Source organism: Candoia aspera, chromosome 4, assembly GCF_035149785.1.
Source record: "Candoia aspera isolate rCanAsp1 chromosome 4, rCanAsp1.hap2, whole genome shotgun sequence".
NCBI lineage: Eukaryota > Metazoa > Chordata > Lepidosauria > Squamata > Boidae > Candoia > Candoia aspera.
In genome coordinates, this window is record NC_086156.1 from 75,818,140 (window position 1) to 75,834,307 (window position 16,168).

The 16,168-nt window shown below is 44.5% G+C and overlaps 2 protein-coding genes across 2 annotated transcripts in view; both read right to left on the reverse strand.

The window, feature by feature from the left end:
- Positions 1-457, reverse strand: part of STAC2 (SH3 and cysteine rich domain 2) — a 43,961-nt gene extending 43,504 nt beyond the window's left edge. Inside the window, exon 1 of the mRNA XM_063301988.1 lies at positions 138-457. Within this exon, the coding sequence (XP_063158058.1) occupies positions 138-230 (93 nt within the window). The 5' untranslated portion in view covers positions 231-457. The remainder of the gene's footprint in view (positions 1-137) is intronic.
- MED1 (mediator complex subunit 1) overlaps positions 1-16,168 on the reverse strand; it is a 249,068-nt gene that overhangs the window by 73,778 nt on the left and 159,122 nt on the right. The gene's annotated exons all lie outside the window — the stretch shown is intronic.

Sequence of the window (16,168 nt, forward strand, 5' to 3'; positions counted from 1 at the left end):
GATCCGGAGAGAGGGCCCTGGGAAAGGAGAGCGCCGCGCTGGAGGAGGCAGAGGCCGCTCAGAAAGTGCGCCAACCCGTAACTCGCTTAAAGACAGAGAGAAAGAGAGGAAAAAAACGGGGACGCGGAGATGGCTACCTTGGTTTCCTGCAGGGAGGAACCAGTCGTCGGGGTCTGCTGCGCATCCGTGCTGTGTTGGGGGTCGTTCTCCTTTTCGGTGATTTCGGTCATGATGCGCCTAGGACGCGTCCGGCTGAGCTGGGCGTCCGGAGCTCGAGCAGCTGAGCACAGCTCTCCGGAGAGGTTGCGGACCGGAGCTCTTCCTCCCCTCCCCTCTTAAATCCAAAGCCGCTTCTTCTCCCGCCTCGCTGGACCGGGAAGCCTTATTCTCCCAGCCCCCTGGGAGAAATATTTGACGGTTTTCCCCCTCTTCCACTTTAGTTTCCTTTTAGGAGAGCCAGAAAAGACCCGTTCTCTAAAGCGACAACGCTCTGCCCTCACTCCAGCTAACTCTTCTGAAGCCGACGCTGGTGGGTCTCTTTTACCACTCGGACCTCCCCTTTTATGCAAATCAAAACAGAATTTACAACCCCACGTAGTTACTCTCCCCTCCCCCCTGACTAGCGCGGGTGAAGTCTCCTCGCCTGCACGCTCTCTACGCTCTTCCTGCAAGTTTGATGCTCAGGAGCCGCTCGGCTCTTGCCATAACTGTGTGTCTGCGCGCGCACACGCACCCCGAATCTCTCTCTCTCTCTCTCTGTCTGCTCACCAACCCTTTTTTTTTACGAATGGTTTGCTAACCTCGCCTTTTCCTTTTGATATGGTAATAGGGAATGTTGGAGAGCCTTCTCCCATCGGCCTTTACGCCCAACGAAAGCAGAGGGAGGGAGACTCCTCACCGACGGGTGGATCCGCGCTGGGAAGTTCTACGTGTACCTACCTGTGAGAGAAAGAGAAGTTCTACCCCTAAGGGGGCGAGACGCGCACGCACCCACGCTTCGCTGGTGGCCTCTTTCACATTCTGAGCTAGCGGGCTGTCCGTCTCAGCTCTAATGCCCCTGGATTTTGCCAACTGGGAGTAGCAACTTCTTGCAAGGCCATTGGAGATGCAGTCTGCCACGTACCTTTGTCCCCAACCTTGGGCCGGGGCAACTGCTCCGGGGTATACTAGGCTCTGCTCCCTTGAAAGACTTAGTTGGCTTTCCCAGATTCAGCACAGGCTCCTTCCTCTTACCTTCAAAGCCCTCCAAGATACTACTATATGAAGAAACAAATTATTTTCATCTGCCTTTGAACTGTACTCAGCAATGTCTAAAACAGATGATATTCAAACATATTTTATAAAACAAGGCAGCTAAGGACAGCAATAGAAGACTGTTCCAAGGAACCAATGCAAAAATGATACATTCTATTCATAGTCTGGTTTGGGCAAGATACTTTCATATGGTGAAGAAATCCAGTAAGAAATGAGCCAAGCAGAGGTTTCCTGATAAAAAAAGGCTGCAGTGGTGCCGTTGCAGAAAAAGCCGCCTTCTCCATATCACCAAGCTGATTGTGATGGGACCTAAAGTAGATCTCTCAGTAACCAGCATTTCTGGGTGCAACCCACAATCCTAGCAGAAGCCAATTCTGTGCTTGCAATACAGGTGCTACAAAGCTGTAGCATCTTTAACCCACCAGAGGGCTGCTGAATTTTGCACCAATTGTTGCTTCCAAATAGTTTTCAAAAGCAGCCACGTAAAGCACATTGCAGTAGTCTTAACTAGTGGTGGTAAGGGCATGAGCTCGTGTTCCCAAGTCTCTGCTCCACTTAAAACCGCCACCGGCACAGCAGCTGGACAATACCTCCCCCAGCCGTTGGCTCCACCTGTGAATCTATCAGTGGCCATGATCCCAAGAAGATTCTCACATCATAAACCTACTCCCTTAAAAGGAGTGACACCCCAACCAGATGTATTAGACAAATCTGAATATTTTGATTTTTTCTGCTTGATTATGTGCCATCAAGTCAGTGTTGACACTTAGTGACCACACAGATAGATTTTCTCCATGCTGGTCTATCCCTAACCTGGTCTTTCAAGTCTCCCAACAGTGCACTCATCACCCCTGTAACTGAGTCCATCCACCTTGCTGCTGGTCGTCCTGTTCTTCTCTTTCCTTCCACCTTTAAATCTGGATATAAGTCTGATTTAATAAAGTTGACCATTTATGGGGTTATTTTCCTTTGGAGGAAAGATAGCCAAGGTCTGTTGGATGCCTACAATCTTCACTTGTGTGAAACCCTCCATATTTTGATGCCAGTCCACTAATCTGTCCATTTGTTTACATATTGTGGGGACACTGAAGCAAAGTGAGCAAACTAGCATGCCATGCTAACTCTACACCATCAGTCGACCCAGTAACCAGATAGTGCTACCCCCTTGAGCTTTCCTTGTTCCTACAAAGTGCAGATGCATGTGCAAATAAAAGGCTTTTCCTCAGTTCCCATTTATGATAGGACCAGAATGCTGTGGCAACTCCCGTGTTGCTCCTTCTTCACATGATATTAACTTTTCTTGCCCTCAGACCGAGATTTAGTCTTAGGCTGCCCCTTCACATGTCAGAAAATAACTTTTTATTTAGGATGACTTTGGGCAATTGTATGGGAACCTTTTTGTGTTTTGCCTTGCCTCTCCTTTTGAGAACTGTGATCAGGCCAGCCTTGATCTAATTTTGGTAGATTCTTGAGGATGTACCTGTCTTTTAGGAGGGAGAGTGGACTGACCCTTCCTGGTGATTCTTTGCCTTAAGATACCCTCCCTCCCCCACCCCATACTTAACAATGAGGACTATGCATGGGGGTGGGGGCAGGAGAACTGGCCAAACCTCCTTTCAGTACAGCAAGAGCTCAATTGCCTTAAGAAACCCTAGTGAGGGCAGGCTGTTAGCTGTCCTCCCTTTCAGGGTATCACGTGGAGGGCTTGATTTGCTCAGCTCCTGGCATGCTTGTGTCTACACTCCCAAGCTTGTTTCAGGGCTCTTAGAAAAGTTTACATGAATCTCTCAGATGACAACCCCCACCCCCACCCCATTCAGTCACTCTCTGGGCTGAAACTCATCTTTAGGAAGGAGGAGCATTATTCTCTTTTAGGGGATTCTTGTGCCCTTCTGTTGAAGGCATAGTATGGAAGGCCAACATAAGGAAGTTCCTACATCTAGCTCACCACAATTGAGTTAAGATGCTGTCCACAGCTCCTTCAGTGGGCAGAACATAATGCCTGCATAAAATTTACTATTCGCATTCTTAATCCTGATCATGCCTTTTATGCATCTGCCATACCCCTTCAGCATATGACGAGCCAGTGGGGAAAACATCTATCAGTGGGGCACTATAGCAGAAATGGAGTGGGTCTGCCTTCAGGTCTCTGCTTGGATTTCTCTAAGCTGGTTGTCCCACCCCATGAGCATCCACAGGCAGGTAAGGAGGGGCAACGGATGACACAGGTATCATGATGCAAATTTTGCCCCCTACAAACCTATGTAACTCATGGCACAAAAATGCTGAGCTTCTGCCACCACAACACAACACAGTCATTTTGGTTAGCTTCAGACTTCTGATTCACATTCCATCTGGTCATCACTAAGTTTAAAATATATGACATAATGAAACATACAGGGGAAGCCATAGAAATTGTCCAGTGCCTGCCGTGCCTGTACAAGAGCTAAGTTCTGCAGGGTGGGGAAGCTGAAACTGACTCGTGCCTTGTGGCTACCTCTCTTATTTCAGAGAAGTGAGTGCCAGGAGTGCTTGAAATGGATGAATACATGGAAATGGAGAATAAACAAACCAGTTCAATACCCTCTTAATTTTCTGGATGCTGCTACAAGAAAAGTGGGGCTGCTGCACCCCATGGTACAGATGTCCTGATGGCATTTCTAAGTACTGTTCATAGGAAATTGCACAAATTTGTCTCCTCTTCCCCAAATAAAACAGTGGATGCCTGTTCTCTTCCAGGTCACGGGAAGCCTAGAGAGCAGCGGGTTTCAAAACGAGCAAGTGGGGGAAGATGATGTGATAAAAGGAGCTTAGGAAATGCAATGTAACAGGGTGGACAAAGGTTGAGAGAAAAATGGCTGCAGGGAGGCTGGCTAGTGATTAGAGGGGAGGGTTGTGCCTGCACTCCCCAACACACCTCTGGTCATAATCACAACGGATTACCTGACCTCATGTCATGGTATGTGGGAATGACCTTGGGAGACAGGAAGAAGAGTGGCAGACTAGACAACGGTCAGATAACAGGCAGCTGAGTCCATAGAAGGGATGGTGTGGGAAACATCTCAGAAGGGACCCTCCCTAGTTTCTTCAGCTCTAAAGATGAGGGGGGAGAGATGTACTTCCAGACTTGCCAGATTCTGTTAGTGTAACCTTACAAGAAAGTTAGAGCTAGTACTTCTGGGTGTGCTTCTTGCCTGGACTACCTCACAAGGCTGGTACCACATCTGAAGGATAATGGATTTTACAAACCTTGAGTTGTGGGGAGATAGTGTTGTCTTAAGGGGGGAAAGACTATTTTTACACTGGTTCATTTAGTGACAACTTAAGGCTGCTTCATTCTAGGCTGGGGCTGAAGACAACATTGTCTGAACAAGGGGGAAGCTGGCAGTTGTCAGGGCATGATGGTGCTGCAGTAAACTGTAAGCGAGGATGTGGCCTAAGAGTAAGGAGAATTATGGGAAATGTTTACTTTGTTTCTCTTCCATCCTTGGTGTCTTGCATTTCTGTTAGCTCCAGCCAGGTTTCCTGGGTGAGAGCAAAGGCCCCTTTGGGGATTGTGGCAGTGAGATGCCAAGATGAAGGTCAGAGAAAGGAGGAGAATGGGTGTGCATGATCCCTGCATAATGTACATCTGGTACAATCAGTGCACAGGGTTGGTGGTAGCTGTATGAGTAAAAAGTGGTGGGAAGCGTATGAATAGGTCGGGTGAAGTCATCAGGCGGATGGAATGAACAGCCAAAAGTATTTTTTCTCCTTAATTCTGGGGGAAGAAAACCATAAATTATCTTACTCTGTTGAAATGTGAGTGTGCTTTTTTTTTTTAAGATGAGAGTGTAGGAAGGAAATGAGCCATTGTCTGCACCAATGACCTTGCAATGAACATAAGAGTACCCCGTTCCCTATCCCTTCTACCCCCTACTTTCCTGGCAAATTACAGCAGCTGTTCAAAGGGAAGATTATCACACACACACCCCCCAAGGCAGAAGGCAAGAAATCCCTGGAACTGGCATCATTGTCATCAAATGGTGGGGTGGGGGGAGAATTTCTTCATAGAAAACAAATAAAAGGGGTTGTTTGGAAAACCAGATGAACAGAGAAAAGAGGAAAACATACCAGTCTGGGAAAGCAGATCAGGAGGTGGCGATAATGAAAGCAGCAGAAAATGAAAAGTGCTTTTAGTATCTCAAGTGATTTGTGGTGAGGGAAAGGTTGAATTTGCCTTTGAGTTGAATGGAGGCAGAGGCATAGGAGCCAAGGTGCTACTTTTGATATGAGACATCCAAAATCATATTGAACCTTTTCTTCCTTGATTGCCAGATAACAAGCAGAAACACAGGAACAGTTACAAATCAAGCTCTCTTCCTAAGCTTGGTTTTTGATGCAATGGATGGGCAAACAAATTTACCACTAGACTGCTCTTCACCGCAAGCTATTAGAATGTATAGTCGGTCCCCAGGATTTCTTTGAATAGAAATCATATAGATAAAAATTAAAAGGGAGGAGGAGATGTTGGAATCAAGGCTGGCTGTACTATGTCATAGAGTGAGGTAGCCTCCCCAGGCAGAAGATTTGGGCATCATGGATGGACAGCAAACTGTATTATTTCAGTATTATACAGTATTATTTCATTTGTTCTTGTTTTATTTTTACTGCCTTGGGTGGGGAGAAATTCTGGTGGGATTTTTTGCCTCATGTACCAAAATGACTTGACTGGCTTTGGATGCAAGACATTTTGATAGCTGGAGAGTGGCATTTCCTGCTCCACCTGACACACCTGACCCTTGGCAAGGATGTCCTCTTGTGTTCTCCATGAAAAATGTCACTGAACAACAGCTGACAATGCCAGAAAAGGGAACTACATAGAAATAGTTCAGCAGTACTGATATACCATCAATGAAAGCAAAGTAGATATACCTCTACTGTATGTGACAATAGCACCAGACTGTGTAACTTCCACATTCCTTGGCCTTCAGACTGGAACAAACATACCAGCATTAAGTTCCTCCCCTATAAATCTCTGGAGGAGAGTAGAAAAAGTATGGAATTTGGGAATAGTGGGTATGGAGTTCAGCTTTCTGAACAATAAGCAAGCTTCTAGTCCTTGCGCATTCTGAATAAATTATCCGAACTACCCAAGGATATGCAGTAATACAATCTGCAATATTAATAGAAGATGCATGATTCAGCTTTTGGACTGCACAGAATTTGGATTGCATGGGAATATATGTTTCTACCCTTTGGGCTTCTGCATATTAAAGAGGCAGTGTATGGGCCCTTATCCTTCGTAGTCATGGCTGATCCAAGGCACTTTGGTGAAAAAAACAAGATGGTGCTGCTGCCCTCTTTAACATATAGATGTGGCTGGCTGGCAGCTGTTTCTGCAACCTTGGAAATGGGACAGGGTTCTCCAAGAGGGCAACCTACTGGCCTAGGGTACGTAATGACAGATAAATGAAAGCAGTAGAGTGCTGGTTTAGAAAGATGCAGGATGTCCTGTGTCATACAGATAACAGAGCTCTCAATAGCTTGTTGCTACTCACTCATTGCTGTGCTTGGTATCCCTTCTCTACCTGTTCAGGTAAGTGCTGCAATGCAGCAACACACATCCCAACAACGGAGCAATGCATATGCATGCACAATGCTTCCTGGATTGTGTAGCCTGGATCAGCTACCTCTCAGGCATTGACTCAGATGGTTTTCTCAAAGGGTCCTGAGCCTACAACAGCTCAGGAGAAGCTGGCTAGCCACTCTGTACAGGCCAGCAGCAAGTAGGCATCACTGATATCAGAATGCCAGCTCAAGAAGATGGAACTACCAAGAACAGATTCCTTTTATTGCCACCTTTCAGCTTCCTCCATCTGAGGCAGCCATCTCAGTCTGCCCATAGTGGCCTTACGCACCTGGTAAACTTTACATGGATACACCTGATCCCCATGCAAATTGCAGAATCCTTTCCACATTACTAGAAGCCACCCAAATGAGAACACGCGTGGGGTTATTGATAAGAGATACAGATGCAGCTTAGCTTTGCAAGAAGACAGAGAATGAACTGAAAGGGGATAGTTCTAGCTAAAGGAACTACTTGGTAGAAGATACAGAGAATTATAGGAGCAGAAGAGACCTTGACTTTCCATTCTGGTTGTTTTCTTTCTTTTCTAATTCTTTACTGTATCTTTTTCTCCTCACCCCCAATTGTGCTTCCTTTTCTTTGAGATGTTCTTCGATGTTCCTGTTGAAACACATCTCCTGAATTCCATGCTTTGCTTGTGGTACAGTCCCCACCTCAGCTTCAGTCTCTTTTCTGGATTCTATCCACCAGCTCGCTGGCCAGGATAACATTCCCAAGATTCAGAAACCACTGTTACTTTTAGGATCAGCCTGTGTCAGATTGGTCACTCAGACAAAGAGCTATTTGGAGGTTAGCAAAGCTTTGGACAGTTTACTTCCAATAAGTGGGTCACCCATCTGTGATCAGGAGAGAAAGCATCACTTTAAATTAAATGCTTCCAACCATACCAGAGAATGAGGAACACCAGGTTGAGTTTATCCACAGGGGAGAGAGTGCATCTTCAGCTGGCTGTAAATATGATACAAGCATTGACACAGGAACAAATGAGTGAAGTAGCATAATACATCACTGATGACACGGTATCTAAACTGCAGTTTAAATTTATTCACTAGCCATGTTTGAATCCAATCGATCTGATTGAGCACAGTTTTTTAATTAACAAACGTTGCTCCAAAGGGTACACGGGCGACTTGGTGGGCAGCGTAATTATTGTGTTATGTTTTTGAAAGACATAGAAGGAAACCAAGTGTCTTTACACTGATCATTTTTCTTCTCATCTGTGCTGCATCCATGCTTTCTCATGAGGGCAGGCTTCAAGACATGGTTCCTGAAGACTCCTTAATTGGAGTTATTCAGTTGAAAACATACAAAAGGAGAACAATCAGCATTCAGTCCCCCCCTGGTAAGTTAAAGTACAAGCCTCATCACCTCACTATGTTGGCTAGGGTAAATGTAAGTAGTTGTCCAGCAAAACCCAAGGGAGAGATCTTATGGAGGGTGTCAGCCCTTCAAGGTAGACCAGAAGTCATGCAGGCCAATATTACTTTTATTATAAGGTAACAGTAACACATCTTGCAAGTCTAAATATGCTTCTTCCCTCCCTTCCTCCCTCCCTCCCTTTAGCTCTGTAAGAACTAGGGAGGGTCTTGTCTAAGATGTTTTCTCAGGTTACAGTTCTGCCTTGGATTTAGGTTTCTTCTATCTGACCGTTGTCTTGGCAGTGGCTCTTCCTCTTGTTCCTCAAGATTATTCCATCTGTTACGGAGGGCTGGCAACCATAGTTTCGGGTCTTGGTACATGAAATAACCAAGAAAAGGTAAAGTTTCCTTCATGTCTAGCTTCATGGACCCATCAACAGAGTTTTCTTGCCAGCAAGAAAGTAGGAAAACCTTCTTAGAAGAAGGCAATAGGAAAAGCCATGCAGCTACCAAGGGTTGAATTCAACTTGAGGGAGATTTGCCTTTGAGAGCTGCTGTGGCCTTGTGATTAAGATGTTGGGCTGAAAAAGGGAAGACTCAGTTTCAAGTCCACCTTCAGCCATGAAAACTCACTGGTTATCTTTGGGCCAAACCTGACCCACAAGTTTGTTTTTGTGGGAAAAAAATGGAGGAAAAAACTCCTGGAGGAAAGGCGGGGTATTATCTAGTAAAGAAACAGAGAAATACATTGCTTTCTTTCCACTTTAAAAATATAAATTTCACAGTCTAGTGTACTATACTGGTATTTCTTGTTTAAGTGCTAACCATGTTTGACTCCCCCCCCTCAGCATTTCGAAATAACCAAGGTAAACCTAGGTGTTGCCACTTAATTATACTGAACTATATTAAACACATGACATTTGCATCTTTCGTTAAGAAATGGAGCTGAAATGAGCATTTACAATGAGAGGCAGACCATCTTTTTAAAGATAAATTATTTCTGTGGTATGGAGGGCTGCGGGGCCTGAGGGCTGCCTGGGGCATGGCGGTCAGGTTACAATGTCACTGAAGGGAATGGCGGTTAATGTTTTCTCTTTGGTAGAGACTTATTTTTGACACTGGAGGAAGCTTAGCATATACGTTTCCTTTATTTCCCTGAGATCCAGTCTTGTCTAGTAGTTAAGCTGTTGGCCTGGGATTGGGGAGACCCAGGTTGAAGTCCACGCTTGACCAGGGAGTCGCTTTAGGCCAGCCAAGCAATCAGTTCTGTAAATCAACTCTTCTTAGTGTTTTTCCCGTACTATGGCAGGGTCTGCTTGTCGGCATATTCGTCTCCATTTGGCTCAGTCCAAGGCATCTTCAGGGCTGGCATTCACGCATTTCATGTCCTCCTTAATGTGGTCCATCCACCGTTCCTTGGGTCTAATGTGGTCCATCCACCGTTTCTTGGGTTGAGTTCTGTAAATAAACAACTGTCAAAAATCAGCCACAGAACCCAGGCATTTCAAGGCTCAGGGTTACAAGACAAAGGCTTGGGGACACACATGGCCAACAGCCATCAGTTCCCTCTCTCTCCCCGCTGCCCCACAGGTAAATTGGTACAGGGGAGAGGGGGAAGCTTCTCTTCTTACTCTTCTTTAGGTGTGTGCCAGAGCTGTGCGTTGCTTTGAACTCAAAGGGAAGACGATGTTTTTGGGAATGTGCACGTAATAGCTATCGGTGGCTCCTTAAGCCCTTGTGCCTTTTTCAGGATCCTGTGGCTGCCCTCTCCAGGTGCAGCGCAATCCCAGAAAAAGGCACTTGGGGCTTAAGGGGTCGCTGAAACATTCTCTTGTCTGAAACACCTTTTTCCCTTCACATCCCAAACACTGCCCAGTTGCTGCCATGGGTACCCACAGAGGTGGGAAAGGGAGTCAAATGATGAAATAAGCACTGCAAGGTTGCCATGCGAGGGCCTCTCCTGTTGTATGGGTCCTTCTATAAGGGGTGAAGTTTGTGCTGCGACATCACCCTAGGATATCGCGATACCAAATGAAGGGAACCCCACACATCAACACACTGGATGCGGCAGGGTAGCTTTGATGCTTGCCCTCTGCAGATGTAATCTAAACAATGTCTCTGTGTGTAGGTGGGTAAAAGCAAGCAAGCCGGGAGGAGAAATTAATGCTGCTGTCTTCTTGACTCCCCACCCCACCCCTGCTGTTTTAGTCCTTTTGCTCACCCTCCCTGCTCAGTCCTGGAAGTGAGCTTCACAGAGAAATATAGGTTTAAAACGCACAAAAGTTTCCACCCCGTGAAATCGGTCAGCTGTTCAGATCCAGTCAGACTTCTGATTCTTCTTGCTGCAAGAGGCTGAAACGATGGCTCACGCAGAATGCAGAGCTGGCTGAGCATGAAAAATTGTTGTTTTAGCCTTGAGTATACCTTTTGTTATTTTGGTAAGTACCTAACATTAAATCTCTTAATTGGGCAACTACCCAAGATCAGAAGCACGCAGAATGCCTTGGCAGCCCTTTTCTCTCATCTTGGGCAGTATGGCCTCTACATTGAAGATTTCCACGCAAATGATTTATAGTGTCAACAAGCCACAGAGGTGGTAATAAATCATAAATGCAGACAGGGCTTATATCGCCACAGCCATGGCAGGGTGACGCTCTGAACTGCTAGTGCAGAAATTCTCACAGCCCAGCAATGGCTCTCCCAGGATTTAAACAAAAGACGTTTCTATCTTATCTAGAGATGAGCCTTGAGAGACTGAACCTTGGATTCCATGGATCCCACACTGCTTTCCGGTATCCCAGAATGCCTTGTTCAGGGCCTAGGATGGCAGAAACACCTCTATAATTTTTGCAAGGGCTGTCAGGGCAGTCATTCCCCACTCTTGGAGACAAGGGTGTCTCCGGGGTTGTCAAAAAAGTCAAGATGGCAGCCACAACCATGCAAATAAAGCCCCACCCCTTTTATGTGTGACACATGTAAAAACGGAGTGGGGCCTCAACCACATGGTTGCGGGTGCCATCTTGACTTTTTTGACCCCCTTCCCTGCAGACACCCCTGGTCGGAGGGTAGGTAGGGGGTGCAACAAAGCTTGGCCATCTGCATTCCATAGTCTGGTGCGTTTGGGTGGGAAGAAGAATGTTATTTCATGACCAATGTTAAAATAAAATTCAAGAAGCAATTATTTCTCTACATAGAACGAGTGAATTGTGCCGTGGGGAAAAACTACTGGAGGCTTGCCTTGCTGGGAAGAGTTGTCCTACCACATTAGCAGACCTCCTCTCAGTTTGTGGAGAAGCTGTTCCACCCCCTTCTAATTTCTTCGGCTCCAGCCAATTGCTCTCTTAGTTTGAATCTAATCCTACTTATTAGATTTAGTAGATTTATATCCTCCGAAGGGCTCAGGTAGCTTGTATCTCCCCACCCCACCCCAAAATGCTCTCATATACCTGCTGATCCAAAAAGTCAATCAACTTATTTTGCGACAATGAAAAAAGACGCTATTAGAACCTGCCTGGCTTTGAACAAAGCAGAAAGCACCATGCCTTTTCAAGTAGTTGTTTAAATAAATAAATAAAAACATAATTGTTACTCCGAAAAAGTCTAAATAATTGCAGTCTAGTCCACAACAGGAAGGAATCTGTCCCCTTTGTTTCTTGTGGGACATCTGGAATGAAAATATGAAGTTTCAGTCTGTACAGCAATCTTGACAGTTTTAAAATCTGGCACACCTGGGGGTTTGAGTTCAAATTTAGACACATTTAGAGAATGTCTTGACATTAATAGGTCTGAAGTTATTCATGACTAAGCAATGTTAATTGTTCCAGTGGGTGTATGCTAACTGTTACTAATTTTGAATTCATCCTAATATATTTAGGAATGCAGTCTAAAAATAAAAAAGCATTTCAGAATATACACATCATCTTTCCATGTTATCCATAGCTGAGTAGCTTGATAAACAACACTTGAAATATTTTGCTGTTTTAAACAACAGCAACAACATAGATGCAGCAAATATGGACAATGCACTTGTTCTAAAAAAAATAATGGAAACTTAGGGGAAGACTCAGTCATGGAATCAGTACTCACTCAAGACATCAGATTGTGATTTGTGAGGCCAAGCATTTTAAGTATTTCTCTCCAAACTGGTGCCCTCCAGACTGGACTTCAAATACTATCCTGGCCACCCAACGTAACAGTGACGTTTGTCCTCAGTGATGAAGAGAGGTGGGAGTTGAAGTCCAATGCTTCTGGAAGGCACCAGATGGAAAAAGCAGCTTCAAAATGTCTCCCTGGCCCATTCGAATATGAACTGTGCTCCACCCATTGTCTGAAGCAACCTGCTCTATCTTGCTTCATGGTAGGACTGACTTTGGCTGGAATAATGTACTCTCTATAACTCAGTTTTTCTAATAATCAAGCTGCCACCTTCATAACAATGAATTGCTGGTTTGGGATGGTCTTTAAAAAAGCTTTCCTGCTCTAGCTGCAGCAACATTTCTGTTCAGCCATCTGCAGTAAGCTTTAGCTTGTTCACCCTCATCTGCTCCATCTTTGACCGGAGCAAAAAAAGGGGATCTGTAGAGGAAACTGATAGCCGATCTTGTATACCAGCATTGCTAGAGTCAGGAAGAAACTGGTGCATATCTCATTTTAGCCCTGGCAACAAACCCAGTGGCCACATATCTTTGGGAAAATAGAGTAATACTGTACTATTTGCCTACCTCAAAGAATTGTTGTAAAACTAGCTGAAGAACTTACAAAAGTCATGTTATATAAATATAGATTGTTATTGTTCTACAGTGCCACTCAGAAAGACCTTCCTTTCTCCATGACTGTCAGAGTGAATTAACATTTGGGTTGAATAATCTCTCTGTGTGTGTTTTCAATTAGGAAACTGAGCGAGGGGCCTGTCATCAGGTTTTGTTCCTCTGGCTGGTTTAAAAAGATCGTTGACCTCTTATCCCAGAAGGAAATCCAACTGGATTTGGCTTGTTTTGCTTTTTAAAGATTGCTGTTTCATTTAATATGAATGAAGTTGTTCTTTGGCCGTGTGTGGTGGTTCAACTGACAGGCAAGGCTGAAACTGGAAAAGGGTGGAGAGAGACGAGCGTAGAGGAGGCAAGGGGGATGAAGAGTAACAGGGAGAGACAGCAGAGCCGCACAGGGAATAGATACACCTGGAGTGACACCAGAGGAAAGAAACGGACCTGCAAAAAGAGAAGGGTTGAGGTAGTCAGAGAAAAATTGAGGGGAGCAGGGAATGTGAAGGGTTTAAGCCAGTGTTTCTCAACCTTGGCAATTTTAAGACGGCTGGACTTCAACTCCCAGAATTCCCCAGCCTGCTGGGAATCCTGGGAGTTGAGTCCACACGTCTTAAAGTGCCAAGGTTGAGAAACACTGGTTTAAGCTGAGACAGCTCGCTCTCCATTTAGCCAAAGGGCCACTTTTTGACAATAGGGCTACGTCTTAGAATTAGGTCAGTCTTCCCTGGCCCCACACCATTCAATTATCTTAGACAACAACGGAATGACAAGAGATGATGGGAGAGTGTAGTCCGGGGCACCAGTTCAAGGAAGGATAAACTAGGTGAAATAACAATATCAGAAGACAACTACGTATGAACTACAACTGCACTTCCCTAATGAATGGCTGCTCCCAACTCTGAAACACCTGGGGGTAAGGAGGATGTCTCTGGGTCCTAAAACACAGTGGGTGGGGTGGCTTGTTTTCTGGACTGTATGATGTTTTACATTCAGTATTACAGAGAGCTGGAGAATATACAAAATCAGAAGATGCTTAGATAGAAAAGATTGTGCCATACAGAACAAAATTCACTGGGAATTCATATTTGTATCAGAGTGGTTTGCAAGCGGGCTTCAAGTTGCCCACTTCCTTGGCAATGAGCCCCCTTGAAGTCAGTAGGGCTTATTTCCATATAAGTATGGAGAATATCAGACTGCCAGCCCATGCAATGACACAGAACTGAATTGCGGCTTTGGATGAAAACCAAGCGTGGTCATTAATTCCACTTCATCCATTCGTTTGCTTCTGAGCATACAATGCCAGCCTGGCTGGTGATTTTTTTGAGGAACACACAAAGAAATAATAGTAGTAGTAATAACAACAACTACTACTGGGTCATGAAGCCCAAGTAATTGCTGAAGAAGCAGACCTCCTAGCCCCTCCTCTTTTCTCAACTAAATCAGGTGTGCTTGGGTATGTAAAGCTTCCAGCACTGGCTATATTTAGCAGTTGATTACCATGCATGGATTTATTACCCACTGCTAAGAAGCTGCAATGCAGCTAGTTTCAGGATGGTTAGAAAAATGTGTATGCAAAAATGCTGCTGAGATGGAAGTGATGGTGGTGGAAGTTTAAGGGAGACAAAGAATGAGGAACCCCATCTGCAGCCCTGCTGAGCCATCCAGCCCAGAAGAATTACACATTACTTTAGACAAGAGTAACTGAGTTGCCAAATCTGAGCTATCCTTCTCCTCAGTGGTGTCTTGCCAATGGTGGGGGCAACCTTCAGATAACGGGCATGTCTGAATAGCTATGAAATGGTGTGCCCCACAACTGATGGGCAAAGAATTCAGGCTACTTTGAAAAATGCCAGCCACTTTGGAACAGTGGGAGGGGGGAAATAATAATTAAAAAATTGAAAGTATTGCAGTTTTTAAAATCAAAATTTGGTTGCGCTTTTTAGGCAGTACCTGATTGACCCAAGTTTGAAGACCTGCAGTATTTCTTGACAGCTTTAACACTTTCACAGAATCTGATATAAACTCTGTGATTTGATGTGCAGCTGTATTTTTTCATTAAAACAAATTGCTTTTATCTTATGGTGATGGGGAAGATAAATGTCGAGGCAGAGCAGTATTCTGAAGGTCCATAAAGCAGTTGTTTTACTGTCACTAAATAGTAGGTTTGACCCTGGCTTTCCAGTTGGAAGACCACACGTGATTTCCAGGAGTGCCAAGAATTTGGGGATAAAAGGAGAAGTACAGCTGATGACTTAAAATGTTTTGAACTAGAACTGCTGAATTATCTTCAGCCAGCAAGGCAAGTCCCTGATTGAGGAAAAGCTGGATCAGCGTTAACAAAGACTGTAAATATATCTCTGGAATTGGTGAAACTTTCAAAGCCAGAATAATGCTGGACAACAGCAAAGGCTAATTTAAAGTTTTGCTTAGGTCAATCACTTAGGCCAGGGCTGGCTGGTTTGAGTGTTTTCAGATATATACTGCATTGTGGCTGCCATTATTTCTCATCCTTAGTCATGCTGGCTGAAGCTGTTTGGAATTGAAGTAGCCCAGTGTTTCTCAACCTTGGCAACTTTAAGATATGTGGACTTCAATTCCCAGAATTCCCCAGCCAGCCTTGCTGCTGAGGCCTAAGAACATAGACATAATAAGAAATATTATTAAATGTTGAGTATTATTAAATACATTGAATATTATTAAATGTTGAAATATTATTAAATGTTGAGAAACACTAGAGTAGGCTATCCCTGACTGTGAAGAATGACCCATTTCTCTGAAATCTAAGGTTACATCCACAAAAATAATAACCTAGTTACTGAATTAACCCATTTTCTGGGTTTGCCTAATACACTGTAACAAAGACTCACCAAGTGATCTTCATTCACACAACATGCTAAGCTATAAAAAAGATCCGAAGTTAACATTCATCCTTCACCATAGTAATTTGAGTGATTTAATTTATATTCTAATGTTATGACATGATGGGGTGTTTCCCAGCCTTTTCCTTTATGTAAATCACTACATTATCCTCCATAACCTTTGCAGACCACCATGCAGGTAAGCACTTAAAAACACACTGTATTTTGAGGGTGCTAGATAAAAGCCACAGATCTATTCTTGGATTTACTGACTATGCAGAGAGCATCAGTTTACACTGACATCAT